Source organism: Petaurus breviceps, unplaced genomic scaffold (genome assembly GCF_028583685.1).
Source record: "Petaurus breviceps papuanus isolate PSGF00001 unplaced genomic scaffold, PetGlider_PUasm1.0 178, whole genome shotgun sequence".
Lineage (NCBI taxonomy): Eukaryota > Metazoa > Chordata > Mammalia > Diprotodontia > Petauridae > Petaurus > Petaurus breviceps.
Genome location: NW_027185777.1, coordinates 34,166,164 through 34,186,783, shown reverse-complemented (window position 1 = coordinate 34,186,783; position 20,620 = coordinate 34,166,164). Strand labels below are relative to the sequence as shown.

Here is a 20,620-nt window from a genome sequence, read left to right as displayed (position 1 = left end):
TGAGAAGGTAAACAGGGAAAAGAAATCATAAGGAACTTATCAAAGTTGAACTATTAACATTCCTACATGGAAAAACAATAATTGTACCTTATGAAACTTTTCTCAGTATGAAAATAGTTGAAGGGAATAGAAATATATATATATATATATGTATATATGTCTATATAGAAGGGTATATGGCATATAAATACATATGTGAATATGTGTATATATGTTTACAGGTATACATAGATAGAGGGCACAGGACCAATTTAACAGGAAGGGATGATACTTAAAAGGTGAAATTAAGAGGTGAGAGAGGAATATAATGAGAGGAGATGGGGAGAGACAGAATTGGGCAAACTATCTCACATAGAAGAGGCAAGGGAAAATGGTTACAATGGAGGGGAAGAATAGGAAGGCAAAAGAGAATGGGTCAACCTTATTCTCATTGAATTTGGCTCAGGGAAGGAATGAAATACACACTAAACAGGGTATCTCACCCTACAGGAGAGTAGGGGGAAGGGGATGAGAGGGGGGATGATGGAAAGGAGGGCAAGCTGGGGGGGGAGGGAAGGTGGAAGCACCCACTTTTGAAAAGGGACGGGATCAAAGTAGAGAACAGACTAAGTGGAAGGTGGGATAGGAGGGAGGGAAATAGAGTCAGTCTTTTACAATATATCTACTATGTTAATGTTTTGCATTAGCTACACATGCATAGCCTATACTTAGCTGCTTATCTTCCCAGTAAGGGTGGGTGACAAGGGAGGAAGGGAATGAATCTGGAATTCAAAGATTTAAAATCAAATGTTTAAAAAAAAAGTGTGTATACACACACACACACACATATATATACACATACACACAATTGCACACACTATTATTAATACTATTTTACATGTAATTGGGAAATAAGATATAGAGGCACTGGGGCATAGAGATCCACTATGCCCTACTGGAAAAGTCGAAGGGGGTATGGGGGAAGATATGGGAGAGAGCAGATTGGAGGACGGGATATCCTGTGAGACTGCTATTTTGGGGTGGTGGGTAGGGGAAAAACGGGGAGAAAATTTGTAACTCAAAATCTGATAGAAATGAATGATGTAAATCAGAAGTTAATAAAGCATTTGAAAAATGAAAAAAAGTTATTGCTAATGCTATTTGAGAGCATAATGGTTCTTTGGGATTGCTAATAGAAAATTCTAAGTAATTTGAAATAGTTTATTTCATTGTTGTTCATTTTGAAATTTGTGCTTTTCTATATGATTTGTAATATGTACAATACATTAGTTAAGTAGTGCATTATAGAATTTTTAGATAATTAAATATATAATCATTATCAGACCTATACATCAGAAGAGATCAAAGAAAGAAGAAAAGGATCCAGATATATAAAGTCTTTTTGTGATGGCAAAGACCTGGAAACTAAGGGAGTGCTCAATGTTTTGGGAATGGCTTTTAAAAAGACGGTAATGAATGTGATTGGATGCTATTATTCTATAAGAAATGATGACAGGGACAGTTTCAGAGAAATTTTGGAAGACTTGTATGATAAATTAAGGAAGAGTAAATTGAGCAGGACAAGGAAAAGCATTCATACAAGAACCACCTTGTAAAAACAAATAGCTTTGAAAGATTTAAGTACTTGGATCAGTGCAATGGCCAACCACGGTTCCAGAGAAGAACAATGAAGCATGCTACATGCCTCCTGCCAAAGAGCTGATGGACTTAAGTTGCAGAATGAAGCATACATATTTGGATAGGGTCAATATTGAAATTTGTTTTACTTGACTCTTCATATGTGTTACAATGATTTTTCCCCCTTTTTTTCCCTTTGAGGGTGGGATAAATAGGTAAGAGAGAAAAAAAAAGAAAATTAAATTTTAAGAAATAATAAAAAAAAGCTATAGGCTCATCCAACTATGCTGTGCTATTTATCCCGTCAAAACTGAAAATAAGTGTACTGACCTGGAAAAGTAATTTTAGCATCTGATCTCTGCTGCAGTAATAATTTATTTTCAGTATTAAATAAGAAGACACTAAAAGCTCTATGTAATAATCCTGAAAAGAAAAAAAAAGAAATATTAACATTGACATGCCTTACAAAAAACTTATCTATTTCTCCACTTAGGCCTCAGAAAGTTATCTTGAAATCAATTCCCATAGTATCCTCCCTACCACATCTGGCTAGACTTATGAAAAGTAGAAACTGAGAATGTTTCATCAACCACCATGGGGGAGTTTGTTGTTATTGAGCAACAGGATCATAGGCTGAGAAGTAGAAGGAACCTGAGAAGCTGTCTAGTCCACCTCTCTCCTCTCACAAATGGCAAAACTGAGGCTCAGAGAGGTTAATAAGCGACAGAAGTGACTCTACTTGTAGTAGTTAGGGGCTCTTGTCTTTCACTGGGCCCACCACCTTTCCAAGACTGTGTGGCACAAGGACAGCCAGTTCAGCCTGAAATCAGCAGTCTACTCTTGTTGTGGAGAGGCACTTTGTGCTTTCCAACAATTCCCTCTGCATGATGAATTCGGCTTAATTTCTATGTAACGATGCTCACGTGTCTCAAAGTGTGGCTTTTTCATCTTCATTTACAAAAAGAAAAGGGCATCAAGCATCTAAATAAAACAGAGGGGAAAATTTGGTAAAATATAGACGTAACTGTTTATATATCAGCACTATGCCACTGACTAACCAAAAACCAAATAGAGAGATGGCTGATAATAACAACTCTAGTTTATTTCAAATTGATTTCTAATATGAATGTCTCTGATTGGCTGTTTCTGCCAACTCAAAGTGCTGGATAAATGTATTTCAAAACAAAACAAACGTGCCCACTCTACCTTTATCAATGTTTTCATTCAGGTGGCAATTCTTTTTAGTCTCTGCACCAATCTTGTTATCATTCTCATCAATAAGAATGCACATCTCTGCAAGGAGCTGAACTTGCTGCTCATCAAGATTGTCGGTGTTTATTTCAGGCATTGTTGAAATCTGTTTAATCCTTCCCAAGAAGCTGATGATGAAGAGGAGGGGGAGAAGATGGTCACACTTCTTGTAAACATCTCAATGAAATCTTCTACACCTGCTCTGAGTCTCTTCACCTTGACCCAGATAGCTGAGGAAAAGGAAGCTCCTTCTAGTCAAGACCAACCACCTCTACCTGTGCCTTTATCCCTATCCCCTCCCATCTTTTTTTTTTTTTTGGTTTTGCAGGGGGGAAGGCAGGGCAACTGGGGTTAAGTGACTTGCCCAAGGTCACATGCTAGTGTTAAGTGACTGTGGTCACATTTGAACTCAGGTCCTCCTGCCTCCAGGGCAGGTGCTCTATTCACTGCACCACCTAACCACCCTCCCCCCATACCCATCCTTGACACAAGTTTATCTCACTGGTCACTCTCACACCAAAGCTACCTTCAATCTTTTCCTATCTTTTGCTCCTTTACAACTGTCTAGAAACATGCTCACAACTACAAGTCTTAAATAGATTCACTTGGGCCTGTCTTCTCTCTCGCCTCCCTTTAGGGTTACACCTACTTCTTTATCTCCCACTCACTCTTCAACACTTCAAACTGGTTTCTGACCTCCCCAGTTGGCAGAAACTAAGTTTACCAAAGCTATTAAACACCACATCTGATGTCTTTTTTTCCCCTCAGTCTTCCTTCTCTCTTGACCTCCCTGCAACTTCTAACACTGTCAACCAACGAGAGGCAGCATGATAGAGCAAAGTGGGCACAGGACTTGGAGTCAAAAAACCTCCATTCAAATACCCAGGAAGCTACTTACTAGTTGTCACTCTGGGCAAGTCATGTGAGTACTCCATACCCCAGTTTCCTCACCTGTAAACTGAGGGGGTAAAGCTCAGGGACTTCTAAGCTCTCAATTCATCCATGTATGACTGCTCTCTCTTCTCTTGGCTCCCTCGATAATCACATCTATGATACCTAACCTTCTGATTCCCAAATCCACAGATTCAATCATCATCTCTCTCCTAAACTCCTATCCCACACTTGGCAAGCTTCCTGCTGGATATACCTGCTAGTTAGTTTGAAGACACCTCACACTGCACATGTCCAAAACATCTCCAAACTTACCCATCCTCTCAACGTCCTTATTTCTGTTAAAGGCATTTCTCAGTCATTTCACCATAAATGTTTAAGTAACACTTGGCTCTTCTTCACCCCTACAGTCAGTTGTCAAATTTCAGATTCTACCTCCATGTCTCTCCCAACCATATTCTTCTCTTCACTCACTTAACTACAACCCAGTTCAATTACTGCTTATTGCTTAGACTACTGTCACAGGCTTTCCACTGATCTCTTCCCTTCTAGGCCCTACCCTTTCCAAATCACCTGCCTGAGAGCTACCAACATCTGTCACTTATTTTCCATTGCTTCTAGGATACTACAAGATTCTGCAAATTTTAGCCAAACTAAACTATTAATATGTTCTCTGATCTCTACGATGCATCTCGTCATCATGACTAGAATGCATTGCTTGTTCATCCACAACTGCACAATACCTATCCTCAATGCTCAGATAACAACTCTGATATTTGTGCTCTTTTCCAATCAATTTACCTTGTACTATATTTATTTATGTGCAAATTTCTTCTCTTCTCCCTACTTCTCCCCATTCCCCCTAAATTCTAATAGAATTTTAAGGTCTTTGAGGACAAGGGCTATTGTATGTTTAACTCTAGTATCCTATCTGACACATAGGATGGACTTAATGCTTAGCAACATACGAAAAAATTTCTAGAACAAGACTACTTCCCAAGAAGGAATTCCCTGTTGCCCCTCAGCTCTGGCACCACAATTCCTAGTCCCCATCATGTTCCCTCTTAAATGCCCTCCATGCAGCCCATCTGGTTTTCCTTACTTCAGTGACCCATAATAAACTAGTCCCTTGAGCTCATTCTGGCCACTTCTATCATGGTGAAGAAGAGAGATAGAAATGTATTCCTTCCATTGCAGGAAAGAAGTTCAAGAGGATCAGGAATGTCTGAAAGTCACTATCAGCTTATGGTTTTAGGTCCAGTTTTATGCCTAAATCCCATTTGGGCATTCCTACGTAGATTTTTAAATCTAAACAAAGCACTATATAAACAAGGGAGAAGAGAATGGGGTATATTTGAGAGACATGCAACTACAGTGTTGACAACAATAAGATACTTGAAGTGAAATGTAAATGAGACAAAATTAGACTTAACAAGGAAATCTGGTGGCTTGTTTCTGTTATGGAGGGTGGAGGGATGGAATCAGTCTAGTAGTAGCCACTTCACTAAATTTTTTTAATCCAAATTTTTAATGCTTTTTCTTTTTCGCTTTTTGGAGGGCAGGGCAATTGGGGTTAAGTGACTTGCCCAAGGTCACACAGCTAGTAAGTGTTATGTGTCTGAGGTCACATTTGAACTCAGGTCCTCTTGACTCCCGGGGGCTGGTGCTCTATTCACTGTGCCACCTAGCTGCCCCTTTAATGCTTTCTCTTGATCAGGGTAGTCCTTATTTGCAAAACCACATAGCTCAGAAATCTTTCTTAATCTAACTTGTCTAGGTCTGTGAAATGCTAGATAAACTCTTCCAGCTCTAACCTTCAATGTTCTACAGTCCCTTTAGAACATGCTGAATTCCTGGATTCAAGATTCAATGTCAACCTGGCAAAGGGTCTCCAGAGGATTTTCTCAGGGATCTGTGCCTGGCCTTGTGTTCATTCATCAATGACTTGGATAAAGATATAGATGGCATGCTCATATTTGCAGAAGACACAAAGTTGGAAGAGACAGCAACAACAAAATTTTTTTTAAGGCTGGAACATTGGGCCAATTCTCTTGAGATAAAAAGTACAGGATGGAAGATACCCGTCTACATAGTAGTTTTGTCTGGAAAAAAAAAAAGGGGGGGGGGGGGTTTCCTGGACTGCAAAATCGATATAAGTCAGTACTGGGATTTGGCAGCTAAAAACCCTAATTCGATCACGGCCCATGTCAAGAAAGGCAAAGGCTCCAGGGATAGGAAAGCAATTCTGTTTAACATGTTACTTTGCCCTGGTCACATCACATATGGAAGACTGGATTCAGTCTAAACACCAGTTTAAGAAACATCAGTTTTCTTTGAAAAGAAGAGAATGATCAGAATGGTGAAGGGTCTTCAGTTTATTTCACATGAGACAGGAGAAACTTGGCATACTTAGTTTGAAATATTCCAGAAAGGATATGAAAGATGTCTTGCCAAGTATTTGAAAGATTTTCATGTAGAAGAACAATCAGATGTTACCCCCTGCAGAGCAGACTAGAAACAAAGAAAGGAAATTAAGAAGAAAATTTTAAGTCTGATGTCAGGAAAGACTTTCTAAGAATCAGAACTGTCCAAAATTGTGAACGTATGTCTTGGGAAATCAAGGTCTTTATTAGAGACCTTCAGAAAGAGCCTAAATAATACACCTGTTGAGTGTCTTAAGATTGGGGATTATTTCTGTATATGGGTTGGATGAAGAGAAATAAAGTTCACAGGAAAGGGAAAAAAAGAATTATTTGGAAGATAGAAAATTTAGTCAAGATATGAAACAGGGTCATAATTTTTGCAGACCTATGTAAAACTTTTTCTAAACTGTAGGTATGAATAGTAAAATCTTCAAAACATCCCCTATACTAGGACATACCAAACCAGATTAAAATGTAATTGGGAAATGTTTGACAAAATACATAAAAACACAACACAGATAATGGTTAATTTGTGGTTTTCTAAGCCAATATTTGAGTATGACATCACTGTCCTATACAATTAGAAATCAGAATGTGCCTCTGACCCGTTTCTCAAATTGAACAAGTGAAGCAATTACCTTTCAGAGTTAAAAGTGTAGAGCTCTTTTCCAAGTGATTACCTCTGAAAGATTTCAACATCTGAAGAACTTTAAGCTAGGCAGCATTCAAAGCTTTCAGGCCCAGTCTTACAGTTCGGGGCGGGGGTGGGGTGGATTAACTCTCAGCTGTTTTCTATTAATCAGTGTTGCTTCATAAAAGTCAAACCAATCTTTTGAGACCCAGTTTCATCTGTAAAAGTAGATACGTGGTTCTATCCCTAGATGATCAGCAAGGATTTTTTTTTCAGCTTTGTATCATGGCTAATCACGCCTTTCTACAATGGTTGCCAAGTGCCAATGAAAAATTCATTATGAATTTAACACCTTATCAATTCGTGTCTCATTAATTTAACAGTGCCTGGCTAACCAAGCCTTCCACTTTGCCCAATGCAAATGTGCTAACCGCTGCCCTCCCACCCTCCTCCCCTGGGGATGCCCCCCACGGCGCTAGATTAGTTCCCGCAGGGAATCCTGGCCAGGGAGAGACCCGGGTGAGCTCCTTCCCAGTCGAAGGCTCTGATCCAGCTTTTAACTCAAGGCGCCGGAGCCAGGAGCCAGCTATTTCAGTGGGATAACAAGAAGGCTGGGAGCCCTGGGTTCTTTTCCGGGAAGCCAGCTAGCCAGAAGCTGAAGATGAGCATCCCTTCTACGGAAAAGGTAGCAGAGTCCCGCGGAGGCTGGATGCTCGCTGGGTCTCCAGCTCCCGAGCGCCTGCCGGCGGAGCTCAACCCAGGCAGCCGGGGCTCCCTCAGACCGCGCCGCCACTGGCCCCTCCCATCGAGGGCACACTCCGTGCCCACTGCGGGTCTCCGCGTGCCAGGCTGCTGCCAGCGAGGGGCCGGCTTCTTACCCTGTGCTCCCGCTGAAGATCCGGTGCGGCGGCTCCGCTCCGCTGACCGTCCCGCTAAAAGAGGAGCCGAGACTCTCAGCTCCGAAACGGCGGCGGCAGCTCAAAAAGAGCGAGAGGGATGAGCCCCAGCCCTCGGCGGGGGCCCAGGCCCCGCCCCCCAGTTCCCGGACCAACGCCAGCCGCACCGCACCGCGCCACATCCTCGCGCCGACCAATCGCGGGCCGTCCCGAGGCTTACGTAGACCGATCGCCTGATGGCTCCACGGCTGGCGAGAGCGGAGGCGTCCTTCTTGGGCCCGCCCCTCGCGTCCTGCCTCTGTGGATAGGTGGCGCTCTCCCCGGCCAGAGCGAAGTGGGAAGGGGTGGGGGGGGCGAGAAGGTGAAGGAAGGGTAGCCGAGCCGAGCAGGCCGACGAGCTCAGTCCGAGGATTCCTGCCACCCAGGGCAGAGCAGGGCAGACGCTCGGCCCAGGGCCCGGACCCGTAATAGTGGTTCTTTTTCCGGGAAGGGGCGGGATGAGACTGGCAGCTCGCGTCCCAGCCAGCAACCAATCGCGCCTTCTGACCTTGCTGGGCTTGGCCAATCCGTTAGCGGCCGTGGGTGCCGAAAGTTGCCGCTAGGGAGGGTGCGCGGGTAGGGATGCGATGCCCTCCGCTTCTACACCTGTTCTCTTGGCCCCTTCCCCTCCGGATCTGGGCGCCCCGGTGTTCTGCCGACCGGGCTTAATCTAGATCGTTCTCCCGTGCAGGCCCCTCTACGAGAGAGCCACCAGGCTGGAAAAACCCGCCGTCCCTTCCTAGAGGCTTAGGGCTGCCGAGGACTGGCTCGTTTTCATGCAAATCATGATTTAACTTGCTTTGATAATTTTTTCCTACACAGAGACCATTCTTGGACATAATTGCCATTTTATATAAAGAGTACCTAACATCTTATTAAAACATTGGTTTAGATTTTTTCCAGAGTCCCATTCCAGCTTGTTTTAGAAAACCTAACGATGTTTTATTTGCCATAAGCTAATAGGAAAATTCCAATAATTATGTAGAAAGACAATATAATGGTTTTAAAGTTTGCAAAGCACTTTGAATGTGTTGGCTTCTTCTGATCCTCACATCCCTATTTTACTGGTAAAGAAACTGAGGCAGAAAGCACCCAAATTCTTTTCTAGGATCACCCGAGGTTTCGGTCTTCCTGACTCCAAGCCCCTAGGTCGCGACACCTCTTTGCCTAAAACATTGCAATAGAATGCGCTGGTTTATTGCACATACCCTTAAGGAAGGTGTTCTTTCATCTGAAGTCAATTCTTTAGCTCAAATCGAGTTAAAATACTGCTGTTAGGGTCCCACGGCACTACTACTGCCGAAATCCATTTCTATACTAAGTGTACCATCCAGAAAGGTGGAGGTTTCTCCTCACCTCTGCCTGACCAACTCTGTGGTTGTGGGCTAATCACTGGAGAAAGGCAGCTTTGTGTTACTTATCGTTGCATCACTCCACAGGAACTTACATTGATTAGGCATTCTATACTCCAGAAGAAATGTTAAGAAAAGAAAGACAAGGTCAATAGGTACAAAAACATTTACAGCATCTCAGTACTAGAAAGTATGGGGGTAGAGCATTGTTTGGGAAAATAGATGAACAATTGTGCCTTATGAATACAATTGAACACTTTTGCCATTAGAAACATAAAAGAGTGGTTTCAGAGAAACTGGGACTCGTTTGCACTAATTCAGAGTAAAACTAGGCGAACAATTTAAACTGTAACAATATTACTAGTACACAATATATACTGTAAACAACGTTGTAAAAATGGATCTTGAAAGATCCATTGTAAGAACTCTGATCAATGCAGGGATAAACCATGATTCCAGACGACTGAAGATTAAGAATGCTACCCACCTCCTGATAAAAAAAAAGTAATGGGCTAAATATGCATCATGAAACATTAATTTTTTTGGCAAGGCCAGTATGGAAACTAGTTTGCTTCACTATGCATATTTGTGGCGTTTTTAGTCCCCTCCCCAATGGATGAGTGGATTCAAAGGAGAAGATGGGAGCAAGAGAAAATTATTCTTGTTAATTAAAAAATGAAATTTAATAAAAATTTATTGGCATTATACACATATACATATACACATACATACACATAGATTTTAAATTGAAAGCTTGTGAAGTCGAGCCGCTAGGTGGCGCAGTGGATACAGCCTGGACCTGGAGTCGGGAAGAACATTCAAATTTTTCCTTGGGATGCTTACTAGTTGTTTATCCCTGGGCAAGTTAATCTCTTTGCCTCAGTCTCCTCGTTTGGAAAATCAGAGTAACAATAGTAACTGCCACCCAGGGGAAGTTATGAGACTAAAATGTATTTTTTTTCTAGACGTTAGAGTGCCACACAAAATGCTATTATTAGTTCAACAAGGTTAATCATGGTTTTGTCACCCTGTCAAATATTGTTTTATTTAAAGCATCTATTCTTAATGTTGCCATTTTTGTAATTTTTGCCAATTTGCAGGGTTGCAGTAATGAAACTTTAGGTTGTTTTGATTTGCATTTCTCTTGTCATTAGTGATCTGGAGAATTTTTTTGTGTGGTTATGAATTCTTTGTAGTTCTTTTGAGAGCTGTTTGTTCATATTCTTTGACTAGTTACTAGGGAATAAGTCATATTTGTATATATACATATATATATATATATATATATATATAATTTATATGTCTTGGATACCAAACTCTTGCAAGAGAAATTTGATTTGAAGACCCCCCCCCCATATTACCACTTCCCTTCTTATACTAGATATATTTATGTTGTCCGTGCAGAAGATTTTCAGTTTCAAGCAAAATTACCTATTTGATCTTTTGTAATTGCCTTTATTTTCTGTTTGGTTAAGATGGCATCTTCTACCCATAACTGTGAGAGGGACATGATCTATTTCTCTTCTAATTTTTTTTGTGATCTTTAATATTAAAATTGAGTATCCCTTTAGAATATATTGTGGAATGTGGTATAAGGTTTTTGTTTAAACCTAATTTCTTCCAGACTGATTTCTTGTTTTCCCAGTAGTTTTTTTTAAATCAAATAGGGAGTTTTTCTCTAGGTAATTTATGGCTTCCACTTTATCAAACACTGGGTTATCGAATTCTGTTGTTTCTGAGTCTCCCTTGTCTTGTCTGTTCCATCGATCTATCTCTGTCAGATGCTTTTGATTACTGCTACTTTATGATATAATTTGAGGGCTGGAAGTGCTATATCACCTTTGTTCCTACTTCTTTTCATCATTTCCCTTGATGCTCTAGATCTTTTGCTTTTCCAAATGTATTAGTTTATCAAATTCTGTAAAGTATCTCCTTAGTAATCTGATTGGGATACCATAAAAGGTATAAATTAATTTTGGTAGTATTGTCATTTTCATTATATTATCATCTCTTGAGTACTAAATATACCTTCAGTTCATCTAAGTTGATTTTTATTTCTTTAAGGAGCATTTTGTACTTGAATCTATATGTCTTTTTTGTGCTTTGGGATACTGGTATTCAGCTATTTTGTGCATTTTGTAGTTATGTGGAATTAGATTTCCATTTCTGTTATTATTATGCAGAAATACTGTTGAGTTTTTTTTTTTTTTTTGCTTTTTGGAGGGCAATTGGGGTTAAGTGACTTGCCCAAAGTCACACAGCTAGTGTGTCAAGTGTCTGAGGCCAGATTTGAAATCAGGTCCTCCTGACTCCAAGGCCTGGTGCTCCATTCCCTGTGCCACCTAGCTGCCTGATTACTGTTGATTTTTAAGGATTTATTTCGTAGACTGCAACTTGGTTGAAGCTGTTAATTGTCTCAATTAGTATCTTTGCTAATTCCCTAATATTTTCCAAGTAAACCATCGCATTGACAGCAATTGGATTGCTTGATTTATCCTCAATGGGTATGACACTTGCTTTTGGTTTTAGATGTATACTTTTAATAATTACAAAAAGATCCCTCTATATAGGAAGAATGCTACTCCCTTCTGATAAAAAAGCAATGGACTAAATATGAAGAATGAAACATTAATTTTTGACTTGTCCAATATGGGAACTGGTTTGCTTCAGCATGCATATTTTTGTAACAGATACTTTGCAGGATTTTTTAGCATAAAAGAGTGGTGTACTTGGAAGTTTTCTTCTGCATCTTTTGAGATGATCATGTGTTTTTGGAAGCTTTGGTTTTTAATATGATTAACTATGTTGATTGTTTTCCTAATGTTAATCCATACTTGTGTCCCTAGTATAAATTCCATTTGATCATAATGAATGATTTCTTGGATAAAATGTTGTAATCTGATATGATATCGTTTAAACTTTTTGAGTCAACGTTCACGAATAATATTGGCCTGTAGTTTTTTTGTTTTGTTTTGTTTAACCTTTCCCTGGCTTAGGTATTAGGACTATATTTGTCTTATAAAAGGATTCTGGTAAGGTGCATTCTTTCTCGATTTTTGAAAATTGTTTGGGAAGTGCAGGCACTAACTGTTCCTTAAAAATTTGTTAGAATTCTTCTGTGAACCTATCAGGACCAGAAGTCCTTCCCCCTTCGTCTGCCCCTTTGGTAGTTCCTTTACAGCTAGATATATTTCCTGTTCTGAGATTTTGTTATTTAAGGTCTCTTTCTTATCTTCTTATAATTTGGGCATTTTTTGTTTTTGAAATATCCCTCTATTTATTCTCTGTTCTTGGTTTTATTAGCATATAGTGTTGTATGTTTTGGTTACTCTTTTATTTTCTTCAGGTTTTGCTGTAATTTCACCTTGATCATTTGCTATTTTATTGATTTGATCTTCAGCTATTTTTAATCAAATTGTCAAAGGGTTGATCAGTTTTATTAATCTCTTCAAAGGACCAGCTCTTAGTTTTATTTTTCATTTCTATGATTGTTTCCAATTTATTTCCTCTTTAATTTTTCATGTTTTCTTTTGGGGTGCTTATTTTAGCTTTATATTAGTTTTCTAATTTCTTAAAATTCATGTTCAATTCACTAATCTTTCTTTTTTTTAGATTGTTAATGTAAAATTATAAGACTACTGATTTACCTCCTGAAGACTGTTGTAGCTGCAACTAGATAATTTTGGTATGTTTTTTCATCATTGTCATTTTCTTTTGCATAGTTGTTAATTGTTTTTATGATTTGTTCCTTGGCTTACTCTTTATTTAAGATTTTCTTATTAAGTTTCCATTTGGGTCTGTATCTTTTTGTCTTTGAATTAGTACCTGAATCAGTTTCTCTTTTTATTGTTTTATGGTTTATAAAGGACATACTATTTCTGCTTTTATACATTTGTTTGCAGTATCTCTGTGTCCCAAAAGTGACCGTGTACTAGGTCTAAGGCATCTGGAACTTTTAAGTTTATTACTGATACTGATTTGTTGGTTATGGTTCCTTTTAGTATAATGCAATTTCCTTCTTTATCCCTTTTTATTTTTTGAATGTTTGTTTTTGCTTTGTCAGTGTGATTGCAATTCCCGCTTTTGTGGATTCCTTTCATATATATTAAAATTTTTTGTATCCCCTCAGTTTTATTTTGTGTATATCTGTGTTTTAAAAATGTGTTTCTTGGTAAGCAACCAATTGTAGGATTTTTTTTTTTTTTTTGGTAATCCAACCGGTCATTCTTTTTCATTTTATAGGATTGCTTGATTTAGTCACATTTAAAGTTTTAAGTTTTGTTGTTCAGTTGCTTTCAGTCATGTCCAACTCATCGTGACCCCATTTGGCATTTTCTTGGTAAAAATGCTGGAATCGTTTGTCATTTCCTTCTCCAGCTCATTTTACAGATGAGGAAACTGAGGCAAACAGGGTTAAATGATTTGCCCAGCATCATACAGCTAGAATGTGTCTAAGGACAGATTTGAACTCAGTAAAATGAGTTCCCCTGTCCTTAGGCTCAGCACTCTTATTCACTACATCACCTAGCTGCCCCCCAAAAGTTATGAGTTAGGTTTATATCATATAATATATGTGTTACATATAATATATTATATTATAGTATTGGGATTTTTTTCAAGTTAAGATTTTTCCCTCTTCTGTAAACATAGTTTTCATGTTCCTTCAGTTACTTTACTTTAATCTCTTTTTGAGGAGACTATGTTTCCACTGTCTCTCTTCCCTTTACCCGTGATCCCATCTTCTTTTGACTCTTTTCCCTTTGGGGTTTTGTTTACTAGTTCCTTCTGATTATATAATTCTTCCTTTCTTTTTTTCCCTCTCAGTCAAGTAGATTTCCCCATTTACTCCTTTCCTTGAACTAGTCCTGTTCATTCATTTTCTAAATTTAATTTTTGTGCCTTTTCCAAAAAAGGGTTATTCTCACTCTCTTCATTATCTCTCCTCTCTGTCTATTCTAGACTCCCATTCTCTGATTCACAACCCCTTTAATTATTTGATTTCTCCCTTTTCTCTTTATGCTTCATATGATTAAAGCTTCCAAGGTATCCATCAAGGCTCTCCCTTCTAGGCATTTTCTGTCACTGCCTTATAGGGTCCCCCCCCCTGACTTTTTCCATTACCTCACTCCCAGAACAATGGCAATTATTGCCAAATAAATCCTGGTGTGTTTGGAGTGTTAGGAGGACCAGAACCTCTGGTATGAGGGCTTGCTGAGGCTTTTTCAGGATTCTTTATAGACCTTTGGCACTCAACTCTTACTTGTGGCTCCAGGAAACTATAGCATGCCCAGTGGCCACTCTAGTAAATCGTTTTGGTAGATGGGCTAAACCTGATTAAGGATAACTGATAGGCCTCAGACCCTTTGGTGAGTTAGGGGGTGTCTACTCCAAGCATGTAAAGATTTCCTCCTTCAAAATGGGCAGATGAGGACAATTTGTTCCAACCATGAAGTCAGCTGAAGCAGGTGCTGTTGAGCGCTTGGAGGTTGGGCACACATTGGGCAGCCAAGTTCATTCACTGCATCCAGGTCATCTGCAATAGTGAATTTTGTCCCACCTCTGTTAAACAAGCATTCTGACTTTCTTTCCTTGATAATAATAGAGGATCCTTAAACTGATCTTAACTATGCAGTCAAGACATTGGTGAAAGAGCCTTTAAAGCTTTTGCTCTTTGAAATCAAGTATTCTTTTTTTTTAAATAAACAATAAATGTTTTGTATTCTTAATGTCTTTCAGTCAGTTGTGTGACTAAAATTTATTCAGCTGAAGAAAATTTGTAAAAGCTTGTTTATTCCCTTCTTGGATTTTTAACCAGAATACACTCCATACTTATAGATATCATAAATAGAATAAACATTTATATAGTGCCTCTTGTTTGTCAGGCACAATGCTAAGCACTTTTTACAAATATTATCTCACTTGGTGTTTAAAACAGCATCAAAGAAGGTGTGTTTCTAAATATTTGCCCCTTAGCTCTTCACAGTTGGTATTGTAAAAGGTTGATTACTATTTTTCCATGCCTAGACATCTCATCTTCAGTAGTTTAAGACTGATCAAACTGTTAACTATGACCAAGGAAAGAAGCTGGAGATCATATCTGGACTAACACGATCTATTTATAATTTTTTTCTAGAGATTTTAATAAATATGTTGCTTAATATAATGCAATAAGAAAATATAATCTAGGTTCCTATTGCATTATATTAAGCAGGATCATCCCTGGGTTCCTGGGAGTTTGGAGCTAGGGTGAATTATGCTGATTAACTCTTATTTGCCTTCTTACCTTGAAGCTTTTATATAAGTGGAATATGGTTAAAATTAACATCAGAAGAGTCCTTGTAGAGGAAAAGAAGAGGAGGAGTTGTTACCAAAAGGCAAGAAACTGCCCAAAGTATGTTACTGAAAGGGAGAGGGAGATGTTGCTAGGAAGCCCTGCTTATTAGTGACCCTTACCTATCCTTGACATGCTGATTGTACCTCTGGGAGTGCTTCTCATGTTTTGATTTATTTATTTATTTTTGTTTTAGTGTAAATAGAGAATCAACCAATGAGGACCCTGTCCGTAGAGCAAGAGTTGTTAACCTAATATCTGTGAACTTTTTAAAAAAAAAAGAAGCTGCATTTCAGTATATTGGTTTCCTTTGTAATTCTCTATATTTTATTTTATATATTTAAAACCATTTTGATAAATGGCCTGTGAGTAGATTTTACCAAGCAGTCAAAGGGGTCCATGATACACCAGAAGGTTAACTCTTCCTTAGAATATTTGCACTATGACCTGCCTTGTACCAACCTCTCTGGAAGCTTAATGATCCTGTTTTTGGACCTATACAATGGAGGGTCCCTGCTCCTGGCTTCAGAGTACATTAAGTCATTCTATGATTATTTCCTGTCAGCTACTAGCTAGTGATGAAAAGCCTTTTAAATGACTGAGGAGCCAAAACTCAGTGTACATTCAAAAGGTATGAGAGAATGATCTCTCATGCTCTTCTCTGGCAGCTTTCAAGTGAGGGAAAGAAATGTTGTGGGCTTAAATACAATGTCTAGAAGATGGAGCTGTTCACTCTAAGCTTCTAGATATAAGAGAAGCAGCAGGCCCTATCTCCTACTCAACCATCATGTGGCCATGAAAGCACGGTACCCCCCCCCCCCCCCCTTTTTTGTCCTTTTTGGATTTATTCTTTTCTGTTCACAAGAGAATGACTTTTAGAGACTGAGTGGAACAGATTTCAACCTTGTTAGAGTCAAGAGGTCAGATGAGCTATCAATTTGCAATTGAAGCTGGTAGTAACAGTAGCTGAGTCTAGTGAGAAACCAGTCCTGAGAGCCATCTCTGTGATTCAGAGAAGCAGATATTTCAGCTGGGGAAGAGTATCGCACCCTTTAGAAACGCATAATGGAGGGGTCCTTACCCTCTTACCCACTTCAGAGCAGATGCAGCTATCCTCTGACTGCTTTCTATTGGTTATGATGACTTTTAATTGTCTGCCGAGCCAAAACTCTGGTTGTAATAAAGGGAAAATTCCTGATTCTCCGGCCTCTTCTTTCTGCTAGCTCGAAGTGTAAGAATGACTGACTGTCTCATCTCTAGGGACTTAGTAGGGGAGATGCCCTTCCTTCAACTGGACAGTGAAGTATGAGCTTGTGACCTTCAAGACAAGCCTTTTGTCTGGGATGATGCCATGTCTTGTTTGTATCCTTTTTTTCTTTGATATGAGGTCTTATGGGATGTCAAAAGGCAACTGGCATCTTCCTCCTCTTCCTGAGGATTCTAGCAAAGGGATATTCAATGTGAAAGTAGTTGTGGAAGAAAGTAGAGAGGCAGACTAGCCAAAAAAGTCACAGAGAAGGAAAGAGAGAGACAGATATGAAGAAGAAAGTCTACTTGGCACTGATCAAACTGTATTTAGTGGAAGTGAGATGTAAAATAACTCATGAAAAGCTCAGGTTTGAATAGTATCCTCACAACTGATGATAATCATTCTGAGTCTTTATTGCTTAACATTTCATTTCTATGTCAGAATTAAACTGCCTGTGCCTTTCCTGATTCATGTTTATTCTCTGGGTGCCTTTTTTCTTCCTCTACCCCTGCTAGGGAGGACTCCTTAGACTAGGGCTAAAAATAGAATTGTTCCTCACGAATCTGAGGTGGGAGTAGAAGGGGACTCTGGGAGCGCACTACAGTGAACCCAGGTCAAACCAGAAGAGTAGGTATGAAACAGAGAATGGCAAAGGTCAGCATAGTTATTCCTGAATTGTTACAACTGAATAAATAATGTGTTTATCTGAGGTAAACGTTCGGGCCCTTTGCATTCTTAGGAATCCTTTGGAGATATCCACATGGGACTTTCTTCATTGGATACCCTACTAGTTGGAAGTGTATCTACTTCCCTTCATCAAGATTAGGGTAGAAAATACTTTATAGCAGCTATTTTAAGTTTGAGTCCATTCTCCATAGGGCCCAACCAGGGCCCATATCTGAGGGAAGGGATCTCTTGGTTAGTGGGGCAGAGTCTAGAGGGAGCCTTCTTATGCCTTGCTGCCATTTCCTTATTGGGGTCTATAAAGGTAACACAAAGGGATGCAAGCAAGAGGGTGTCTGGGACTATGCAGAGAGAAGGAAACAGAGATGAGACTGAGGCCAAAACTTAAATACAATGTCTAGAAGATGGAGCTGTTCCCTCTAAGCTCCTAGGGCAAGGTATAGTCTTAGCTACCACCTCCAGAAATAAGCATGATCACTGATGCAGAGTGCAGTGAGAACTGGGAAAAAAATTCTGCTATAATACTAACACACTAACAAAAAACCAACAATTTTGAAAGACTCCAAAACTCTGATTAATTCAGTGGTCAGCCAAAATTCCAGAGAAGTGACATTGAAGAATGCTACCCACCCCTCCTGACAAGGAAGTGATAGCTTAACATGCAGAATCAGACACATTTTTGGACATGGCCAATATGGGAATTTGTTTTTTTTTTTTTGACTATGCTTATTTGTAAAGGGTTTTCTTTTTCTTTTAAGATGGGGCAGATGATGGGAAGGAGAAAAATAAATGCTTGATAAATTGAAAAAAATGAATTAAAAAAACCCCAAACTATTCTTCTCTGCTTTTGAATTTACCATGTCAAATAGCCATGCTAGGTTAGAAAGGCATTCCCATGGGGCAAGGCAATGGAAATTCCTCTCAAACCTTTGACAACAACTCCTGTAGCAGGGCCTTTTATGGATCAGAGGGCAAAGAAGGCAAACATCCTCCCCACTTAAAGGACTGGCCTCACCTGCATTAGACAGGTACTGCTCTTATCACAGGTTCCATTTCCAATTTCTTGAGAATTACACCCATGACTGTCATGTTAGAGTATAAATGTGGTGTTGAATTGAGTTTGTTTTTAAAATTTTTGGAGATGTTTTCTTTTTTGTTTGTTTATTTGCTTGATTATCTATTTTCTTCCTTGGATGTCTTCCAGATGACTTTGCCTAGCTGGGTCTTTTGCCAGGATTTCTTTCTATTTCGGTTTTCTTTCCACTGTTTCTCACTGTCATATGAGGTTGTTGCTCAATATATGAGGTATGCTTCCACCATACTTCTGCAAGAGATTTTATAAATTAGTCATATCTTTTGTTTTTAGCCTTTTCTTTCTAGTTCCATTGTTAATCTAGCCAGGTCCTCATCACTGAATGTCTTATTTTTTGCAACAACTTCCTAACTAATCACCCTCTTTTAATACCTACCCTTATCAACCCACCAGCATATTTCTTGCCAGATTATTCTTCTTACAATATGACCTTCCTTGGGCTATTACTGTGCTCAAGAATATTCACAATCTTAATGCCTGATTTTCTTGATCCTCTCCAAATTAATTTCCTATGTTTGCCCAGTACTCTGGTTAGGGCAGGTCCTTTTTATTCCCTCTATGTCCCATGCTTATTCTCATCTCTCTGACTGCTCATCCATCCATCTTGAACAAAGTATTCTCTATTTTCTTTTCTGTCACCTCTGAAAACAAATGTCCAGAGTCACAGGGTTATGCAACCCCTGTTAATACCAGAGAGATCTGTAAAGAGAATGGGAATTTGAAGATCTTCCCTGCCCCTTAATAGACCTAGGGGGGAGTTTGAAGACTTCCCTGCTTTGAAAGTAAACTCTGTCCCCTAATAGGCTGAATATAATCACATGGAGCCTGTGATGGTAGGAATTTGCTGAAGGGAAGCAGAGCCCCCAGGAAGGTTCCCTGCTGTGAAGATAAACTTTGCCCCCTAATAGGCTGAATGTAGTCACATGGAACCTGTGGTGGGAGGAGTTTGCTGAAGGGAAGCAGAGCCCACAGGAAGCTGGTCAGGGCTAGCCAGATGGTAGGGGATAGAGGAGCTCAGGCAAGGAGATAGAGAGATTTGTGAGTAAATATTGATCTTAGTTTGTGGGAAGGCTGAAGGATACTGGGGCTCTCAGCGTTATTATGGCTTCTGAATATCTTTGGTACTATGATGGAATCAGCTTACTGGTTTTGGGATTTGGTTTTATTTTCTTCATTTCTATCCTCTATCTGGAGAGTTTGGTATATTTTGCGATCGAATGTCATGTGATACTTATAGTCATGGTCTTTATCGTGGTCGTGGGTGCTGTAAATATTGCATTGGCACTACAAAATCATACAGGTGATCACATCCACAGTTAATTCTGAAAAATAAAATAAAAGCAAAGAGCTAACAGTGATTATAAGCAAAAAAAGCTTTCTTTATTCCATTGGAGAAGGGATCCTAGACATGTGTGCTGGGGTTTCCTCTGATATTGAGGAGACCTTCTTTAGTGTAGGCAAATCTCAATACATATACTATAGAGTGAGCTATAGCCCTGATGACAGGTTTGATTCATAGCAGGGTTTCATGACTACAACATGGTTTCTGAATTTTTTTCTTCAGTTAACTTTTGAACCTTCTTTTCCATTTGGCCAATTCTACTTTTTAAGGAGTTATTTTCTTTTTTTTTTTTTTTTAAGCAATTGGGGTTAAGTAATTTGCTCAAGGTTACACAGCCAGTTATTTCTTGGTGTGGTGCTAAGTATCTGAGCCTGGATTTGATCCCCAGGTCATCCAGACACTGGAGCTGGTGCTCTTACTTGCTGAGCCACCTGGACGCCCCTAAGCAATTGGGGTTAAGTAACTTGCTCAAGGTTACATGGCCAGGTATTTCTGGGTGGGTGCTAAGTGTCTGAGCCAGGATTCGATCCCCAGGTCATCCCAACACTGGAACCGGTGCTCTTACTGACTGTGCTACCTGGCCTCCCCAAGGAGTTATTTTCTTCATTGAATTTTTCTTCCATTTTGTCAATTCTATTTTTAAAGGAATTGTTCAATTTTTCTTTTACCTCTCTAATTTGACTTTTAAAATCCTTCTTGAGGTTTTCCAAGAAGGCTTTTTAGGCTTGAGACTAGTTCATATTCCCCTTTGATGTTTCAGATGTGGGTATAGTGACTCTTCTGTCCTCTTCTGAATTTGTATTTTGATCTTTCCTATCCCC

The 20,620-nt window shown here is 39.4% G+C and overlaps 1 protein-coding gene across 1 annotated transcript in view; it reads right to left on the bottom strand.

Annotated features, from left to right (window-relative positions):
• IDI1 (isopentenyl-diphosphate delta isomerase 1) overlaps positions 1 to 7,906 on the bottom strand; it is a 17,193-nt gene extending 9,287 nt beyond the window's left edge. Inside the window, exons 1-3 of the mRNA XM_069086538.1 lie at positions 7,692 to 7,906; positions 2,824 to 2,996; positions 1,948 to 2,040 (exon numbers count right to left, since the gene is read on the bottom strand). Coding sequence (XP_068942639.1) covers positions 1,948 to 2,040; positions 2,824 to 2,996; positions 7,692 to 7,891 — 466 coding nt within the window. The 5' untranslated portion in view covers positions 7,892 to 7,906. The remainder of the gene's footprint in view (positions 1 to 1,947; positions 2,041 to 2,823; positions 2,997 to 7,691) is intronic.
• Positions 7,907 to 20,620: the final 12,714 nt, after the last annotated feature.